At 38.5% G+C, this 8,649-nt stretch overlaps 1 protein-coding gene across 1 annotated transcript; it reads left to right on the top strand.

Annotated features, from left to right (window-relative positions):
- The first annotated feature begins 7,323 nt into the window (after window positions 1-7,323).
- Window positions 7,324-8,643, top strand: LOC115305589 (small integral membrane protein 30-like). Its single transcript, XM_029955838.1, has 3 exons — window positions 7,324-7,387; window positions 7,732-7,817; window positions 8,290-8,643. The coding sequence occupies exon 3, from the start codon at window positions 8,335-8,337 to the stop codon at window positions 8,509-8,511; it is 177 nt and encodes a 58-aa protein (XP_029811698.1). The 5' UTR covers window positions 7,324-7,387; window positions 7,732-7,817; window positions 8,290-8,334; the 3' UTR covers window positions 8,512-8,643.
- The last annotated feature ends 6 nt before the right edge of the window (window positions 8,644-8,649 follow it).

Below are 8,649 nucleotides of genomic sequence, written 5' to 3'. Positions count from 1 at the left end.
ATTTCTTGAGGCTATTCACCCATACCTGGACCCTCTTAAACATACTTTTGAAACTTTCCCAAACTTAATATGATGAATTAATGATATAATAATTATCCAGCCAGGTGGATAATATGTTTTAAACATAAATATAACCCCCAATGGGTATGAAATAGTTCAATAGAAAAAGACATCAGGGCAATAGCCAGATGGTTTTTTAAAGCAACTACACCAGACTTAAAGTAATAGGGGAATATTTCTAATCAGCCCTCAGCCCAAAGCCTATTGGACCTAAAATGTGTCTGTATCCAAAGTTTCCACAGCCATCTGTTATTTATTATGTGTGTCTGCATAATAGCACATTTACAGTAGAGAGAAAACCATATCTAAGAGACCTCATAATTCATGTACATGATTAATAGAAAATAGTAAAAAAATTAAGTAGTTAATATTCAGTGAGACTTACTACATGCCAGCTATTAATTTCAGGAATTAATTTATTTAATCCTCATACTATACATACCAAGGACATACTATTATACCCAATTTTATGAGTAAATAAGCTAGTAAGCAGCAGAGGTAGGATTCTAACCCCAGAGACCCTAACTCTTACCCACTAACTAGAGATATAGAAATACAATTAAAGGAGGAATTCAGAAGTACTGGTGTCTGGTCAGTTTTTCAGTCACTTTAAAAACGTTTCATTGACAACATATTTGTGAAAGAGAACTGAGTCTCAAAGAGATAAAATAAATATCCAAACCCACAAAGCCACCAAGGGAAAAACTAATATCCCTTATACTATATCATATTACCTCTCTCCAGCTTCAAGACTAAACTGAGTGGCAGATATAAAGGCTGAAATCTCACTTCAATCTACATATCAGTGCTGTTATAAGAAAGTGACCAGTGGAAGCTGTCTGGCAGAGAGCTGGCAGGGAAAGAAAAGAATCTGTAAATAACACAAAACATAAAACCAGCATACTTAGAGGAAGAAGTTCTTAATCATTAAGACACTGCAGTGCTGGTGTGTTTGTATATACGTGTGTGTGTACACATATAAACGTGTGTATGAATTCTTTGTTGTTTTGCTTCATTCTGCTCTCAACTACACCTTTCATTTATTCATGAAACCTGGAATGGTTCTCAACTAGGAACAGTATCTACAACAAAAGAGTATTTGGCAATGTGTGAGGGCACCTGGTTGTCCTCGTGCCTGGGGGATCCTATTGATCCTACTGATCCTATCTAGTGGGAATGGGCTCAGGATGCTAAAGATCCTGCAATATTGTGTCTGCACAACAAAGCACTGTCCCACCAAAAATGCCAATACCATTCATCCAACATTAAGAAGTGTTTAAAGAAAACATTTCAAGTATTGGGAAGGAAAAAAATACACGATTCAGGTAGACTTAATCCACATTTGTTGTCAAGATCCTGATGCTCCTAGTGGACAGAGGGAGTTAAGTAGGGGCCATTACAGACAAGTTCTTGAACAAAGTTGTTCCTGTGTTAGATAGATGCTACTACGTCTTGGGGCACCTGGGAGGCTCAGTCGGGTAAATGTCTGACTTCAGCTCAGGTCATGAGTTCGTGGGTTTGAGCCCTACCTTGTGCTCTGTGCTGACAGCTCAGAGCCAGAAGTCTGCTTCGGATTCTGTGTCTCCCTCTCTCTCTCTGCCCCTCCCCCACTCATGCTCTGTTTGTCTCAACAATAAATAAAAACATAAAAAAATGTTTTAATAGATGCTACTACATCTTATATATACATAAATGTAAATTCTTGTTAATAGTATTATGGGGGAAATACGTTAAGTCCAAATTTTGAATGAAGACTCAAAGTAATCTCAGTCTAGATAATCAAGTATCTTCATACTTTAGCCCAAATGCTTCCTACATATAAGGTAGTTCCTACCATGAATAGAATATAGGCAAGTAAATATTAATCAAATTGTAGTCTTATACTAGCATTATTCATTAATTCACAAAATACCTCCTAAGTATCTATTGTCATAGACACTGTTGTAGTAGCTGGGAACTTAGTAGTGAATAATAAGACAGAAATATTTCCTGCTCTTCATGGAATTTTCACATTATAAACAAATGAATATATACATAATGTAATTTCCGTTAATGATAGGTACTATGAGGAAGAAATAAAGCAGGCAAGTGGACATATTGTGATGGAAGAGATTGCTTTTGTGATGTGCTCAGGGAAGAAGGTGACATTTGAGCAGAACCTTGAATGACCTTGAGGAAACAGCCTTTAAAAAGTTGGTGGGAATTACTATTTAATATAGTACTGAAAGTCTTAGCCTCAGCAATCAGACAACAAAAAGAAATAAAAGACATCCAAATCAGCAAGGAAGAGGTCAAACTTCCACTATTTGCAGACAACATAATACTCTATGTAGAAAATCCAGAAGCCTCCACCAAATAATTGATAGAACTAATACATGAATTCAGCAAAATTGCAGGATATAAAATCAACATGCAGAAATCTGTTGCATTTTTATACACCAATAACTAAGCAGCAGAAGAAATTAAAGAATCAATCCCATTTGCAACTGCACCAAAAACGATTAGATACCTAGGAATAAACCTAACTAAAGAAGTAAATGATCTGTGCTCTGAAAACTATATAATACTTATAAAAGTAATTGAAATGGACACAAAAAAATGGAAAAGCATTCCATTCTCATGGACTGGACGAACAAATATTATTAAAATATCTATACCTCCCAAAGCAATCTATACATACAATACAATCCCTATCAAAATACCAACAGCATTACACAGAGCCAGAACAAACAATCCTACAATTTGTATGGAACCACAAAAGACCCTGAAGGGTCAAAGCAATCCTGAAAAAGAAAAACAAAACTGGAAGCATCATGATTCCAGATTTCAAGCTGTCTTACAAGGCTGTAGTCATCAAGACAATATGGTATTGGCACAAACAGATCAGTGGAACAGAACAGAAAACCCAGAAATGGACCCACAACTACATTGACAAAGCAGGAAAGAATACTCAATGGATAAAGATAGTCTCTTCAACAAATTGTGCTGGGAAAACTGAACAGCAACATGCAAAAGAATGAAACTGGACTATTTTTTTATGCCATTCACAAAAATAAGTTCAAAATGGATTAAAAAATCTAAATGTGAGACCTGAAACCACAAAAATTATAGAAAAGAGCACAGGAAGTAATTTCTCTGACATCAGCCATAGCAACTTTTTTTCTAGATATGTCTCCTGAGGCAAGAGAAACAAAAGCAAAAATAAACTTTTGGGACTGCATCTGAATAAAAAGCTTTGGGGGAGGGGGCACCTATGTGGCTCAGTTGGTTAAGCATCTGACTCTTGATTTTGGCTCAGGTCATGATCTTAATAGTTCATGGGTTCAAGCCTGGTGTCAGTCTCTACTGACAGCACAAAGCCTGCACAGGATTTCTCACTTTCCCTCTCTCTTTCTGCCCTCTCCCCCTCCCCCTTCCCCCTCCCTTTCCCTCTCTAAATAAATAAACATTTAAAATAAATAAATAAATAAATAAATAAATAAATAAATGGCTTCAGTACAGCAAAGGAAACAATCAACAAAACTAAAAGGCAGCCTATAGAATGGGAGAAGACATTTGCAAGTGACATATCTGATAAAGGGTTAGTAGCCAAAATCTATGAAGAACTTATCAAACTCAACACTCAAAAAGCAAATAATCCAGTGAAGGAATGCGCAGAAAACATGAATAGACAGTTTTCCAAAGAAGACATCCAGATTGCTAACAGGCACATGAAAAGATGCTCAACATCACTCATCATCAAGGAAATACAAATCAAAACCATGTTGAGATACCACCTCATACCTTTCAGAATAGCTAAAATTAACAAAAGAAAACAAAGTGTTGGCAAGGGGGCAGTAAAAGAGGAACCCTCTTGCACTGGTACAGATACTCCAGCAAATAGTCCGGAGGCTCCTCACATAACTAAAAATAGAACTACCCTATGATCCAGCAATTGCACTACTAGTTATTTACCCAAAGGATACAAAAATATAGATTTGAAGGGGTACATGCACCATAATGTTTATATGTTTATAGTAGCATTATCTACAATAGCCAAATTATGTAAATAGCCCAAATGTCCATCAACTGATGAATGGATAAAGAAGATGTGGTGTATGTGTATATATGTGTGTGTGTGTGTGTGTGTGTGTGTGTGTGTGTATACTGGAATCTTACTCAGCCATCAAAAAGAATGAAATCTTGCCATTTACAGCAAGGTGGATGGAGCTAGAATACATTATGCTAAGTGAAATAAGTCAATCCAAGAAAGACAAATACCATATGATTTCATTCATCTGTGGAATTTAAGAAACAAAACAGATGAACATATAGGAAAGGGGAAAAAAGAGGAGAGAGGGAAACAAACCACAAGAGACCCCTAACAACAGAGAACAAACCGAGGGGTGACAGAGGGCAGTGAGTGGGAGATGGGCTAGATGGGTGATGAGTATAAGAGAGGGCCTTTGTTATGATGAGCACTGGGTATAAAAAGTTAAAAAAAAAAAAGGAAGAAAAGAAAAAAATTAAATGCTCATGAGAAAAGTATCACTGGCAGAGACAACAGCAAGGAAAAATTCGATAGGAAACAACACCATTGACATGTTTAAGAAAGAGCAAACAGATAAATGTGACTGGAATGGAATAAGCATGGGTGAGTAGTGAATTGACATCAAAAATGCAGAAAGAGGCCAGAATGCATAGGGTTTTGTGAGCCTTGATAAAGAGTTTGGATTTCAGCTTAATTTGGTGGAGCTGGAGAGTTTTAAGCAAAGGAATAAATTATTAGATTATTTTTAAATCACTAGAGTAGTAAGAAAAAACTGAGAACTAGAATACCATACTACTTAGCTACTAGGACTGGAAAAAGGCACATAAAAGCATATATACCAATTTGGTTGTTAAAATGCCCAACCGGGGTGGGTGGATCATTAGGGAAAGTTAACCAACTTTATTTAAAACTTACTTGGGGGCACCTGGGTGGCTCAGTCAGCTGAGTGTCTGACATCCATTCAGGTCAAGATCTCACAGTTGATGAGTTTGAGGCCCACATTGGGCTGGCTGTTATCAGTATACAGCCTGCTTTGGATCTTCACCTCCTCCCTTCTCGCTCTCTGTCCCTCCCCCACTCATGCTCTTTCTCTCAAAAATAAATAAAAACATTTATTAAAAAATTAATTAATTCATTAAAACTACTTGGCCCCAAAACACTCCTGCAGACTTCTGCCACTCTTTTTCAGATGATTCAAGTCATTAAGTGACCTCTTAATATTTTAAAGAAAAAGCATTTTACCATCCACAGACTCTTGAAACATAAAATCAAACCATTATCTTCAATGTTGACACATCTAGAAGCAAACTTGCAATAACACTAACTTCAAAATAGTCTGCTGACTTTTGCTAACTTTAATACACATAAAGGGAAAAATAAAATCCCCAAAATGTTCACAGTAGAATACATGAGAATATTTTGTAATGTAAGGATGCAGGTCCGATCCGGCCCTCACCACCAGGACGTCCCAACCTTCCTGGAGCCGGTCAAGGCGCACCTCCGTGGTGGAGATGCGCCAGGCGCCGTGGGGGGGGCGTTCCCCCCGGCAGCAGGTCTGATCCAGCCTTCCCCTTTACTTAAAGGGCACGCATTAAGGAGGGACAACTCCTGCAGCGCCCAATTGGGGAAGGCCTGCCATTACCTTTGACCTTTCTAGAGGCGGGCCTAGTCATGCCCCACGTGGGGCGTCCTGGGCCCACTCTGATTGGTCAGTGCTCCGGATGGTGTGACTGGTTCCCACACTGCCAGTGTTAATGGGGGGGGCAGGGATTGGATCACTGTACACCTGTCATCATTTCCTGTAACTCCCCCTCCCAAAGGTATAAAAGGCCCTGCCCTGCCTTTGTTCGGGGCTCTCTCCAGGTGGCCAGTGGGTTGGCTGGAGACTATGAGGCCGAGCTTAAGCTTGTAATAAAGGCCCTTTGCTTTTGCAGGCCTGACTCCATCTCCCTAGCAGTCTCTGGTGTTTGTTTTGGGGTGATTTTAAAAACTTGGGCACAACAGTAATATATTTCAAATATACTTGATTAGAAAGGTACAAAACTAAAAGCAGTTCAAAGATAAGGAGGCAAAGACAAAACTTTGCTAAAACAATCAAGTTTAGAGAAGCAATGCTAACAATATTACTGTGTAGGTATCCTCAGACTTCTAATATGCAAGAGACCTTGGTTTGGTTTATTTGGCACTTGTCTCAGTAAACCTTGTTGGCACACGTATTTATTCAAATAATTATGATTAGCCCACTTTAGTGCTGGGTTTGTGGTGGAAGATAGGAATATAAAGCTTTGCTGTCAGTTTAGAGAGATTGATAACATTTATGGAAAAGGATAATGTGCAATACAAGATTACGTGCTAATTATAGGCACCGAGCTGAAAGTACCCGCTATAACCAAGAGATGGGCTTTCAGACAGCGTAGTGACTTCATCCATAACCCACGTCATTAATAACTTACCCTCTGACGGTGCCAAATAATACCCGAATCAGCAAATCAGGGTTAAGAAAACTAGGTTACTAGAAAGTTTCATTAAGGACTTCACAGGTACTAGAACTCAAGAATGTCTTTCAGAAAGGATTGGCTTACATATGGAAACAACTCACGATTTTAAAATAATAATTTCATATCTTTTAATACTTGGGGGCAATTAGGTTGGGTATTATAAAAACATAATTGAGAAGAATCACTAACACTCTTTAACTAATGGGAAAACTCAACTCTAGAACCTGAATAGGTATCTTCCTATAAACCCTTTATCCTAAACTTTGCTTTTCCCTACAAACGTTTTAACATTTTCCAAAATGTCTAATTAAACGTGTTTTCCCTATTGCTTAAAAAGAATTAACAAAACGTCATAAAGTATAGGAAGATGGGTAACGGGATTCCCTGCTTCAAAATGTTGGAAGCTGCTAGTTTAAAAGCGTCTGAAACAAATGACTCTTCTCGGGTGCTATCTTCCCTCAGTTGTGTCCTCATTTCACTCAATGAAAAGATATGACTATGTGTGTGTGTCGACACCTTAAATAGGGTAAAAACCTTGTGCTGTCAATTCTTTATCTCATTCTTAGCGTCTGTACAAACTGTAAACCACTTTACCAGTAAAATTCTGCGCCCTGTGAGGAAGACCCACAGGCGAGCTCCTCCCAGTCTCCTCCCGGTTGCGCGTGCTAGTCACTCCCTCAACCAGTTACCGGGAAGCGCGCCGGCGCATCCTGGGAGACGTCGGCAGCGGGGATTGTGGGAAGTGTAGTTTGGAGACCCCGCCCTCCTCGCCATTCCTGTAATGGCTGCTTCCAGGAAGGTAATGTACGAACTCGTCACCCAAGGAAACTTAAGATTGCTTAGTATATTTGTAAAACAAGGATATTTGCACTTCTCCGGGACAAAGCAGGGATTGTTTTTAAAGTCTTAATATCAAATCATGGCACAAACCTTCTCTGGGTTCGATTTATTTTTAGCTTTTCCTGTGCCGGCAAACTGACCAACTTTAAATCTAGTTCGCCTGCCTAAACAAACTGTTTTCTCTAGTTATTATCCATTACTCTCTCTTACGAACGACTTACTCCTGCACTGTGGCTGTGTCCTTAAAATAATGATGGTGATGATGATGAGTAATTTTTAAATCCTACCCTTTTCTGATACTAGGCTCTGTCACGTGGAACCTCTTAGCCTCAGCATCCGGAACTCCAGGGAGTATTTCGAATCAGAATTATTCATAAATACTTTATTTGGTAAGTCCTACTAATTCCCCCACAACTTCACAGACTTACATATTGCGTGACTTTTGCCAAATTTGTCTGAATTTCCTGGGTGGGAGAAATCCTAAGAAAATGTAATTTTTACTCACATTTACTCAAAATACTAGGATATTGTAAGTTTCCGAGTGTCTAGTGTTGTTTTCTGTTTGTTCTTAATTATGTTCTGTTAATTTGCTTACTTAATTCACAAGGTGTTGACATGATAGCCTGTGGAAACATTGCTAGAGTCAAGGAATTATAATGGGAAGGGGCGATTAGCCTCAAATGACCATCTTGAAAACCTTTTATGTAAACTTACCTGTTTTTTCCTACCTTTAAAATGGGGAAATGGTTCTGAAATTTAAATTTAAAAGGTCATATGGATTGTTATTTATGTACTCATAGTGTCCTTTGAAAAAGTGGAAAATTTTAATGATTCCTTTTTGTTGCCTTGTTTGATTTCTAGAAACTTTCTGCTCTCAAGATCCAGATACGTGAAGATTCCAACATCATGGCTTCAGTTTCAGCACATTTGTTCTTGGTCCTCATTTCACTGCTCTTGGTGCTGCCTGTTGAAGCAGTAGAAGCTGGAGATGCAATCGCTCTCTTGCTAGGTGTGGCACTCAGCATTACAGGCATTTGTGCTTGTTTGGGGGTATATGCACGAAAGAGAAATGGACAAATGTGATTTTACAGATGGGCCTTCTAAATCAGACCTTGCCCAGAAAACCTTTGTGAATTATTGAGGCTAGAAATTGATCTTTAGTGTCTGAAAGTTCCCAGGAAATAGGGTATTTTCACATTTTTGTCCCCCTGTAAATGGGAA

This window comes from Suricata suricatta, chromosome 2 (genome assembly GCF_006229205.1).
Source record: "Suricata suricatta isolate VVHF042 chromosome 2, meerkat_22Aug2017_6uvM2_HiC, whole genome shotgun sequence".
In the NCBI taxonomy this organism is placed as follows: Eukaryota; Metazoa; Chordata; class Mammalia; order Carnivora; family Herpestidae; genus Suricata; species Suricata suricatta.
This window is presented reverse-complemented; position numbering and strand designations above follow the sequence as displayed.

Bases quoted from the DNA above. Each gene is read 5' to 3' on its own strand.
- LOC115305589 (XM_029955838.1), top strand. From the start codon at position 8,335: ATGGCTTCAGTTTCAGCACATTTGTTCTTGGTCCTCATTTCACTGCTC.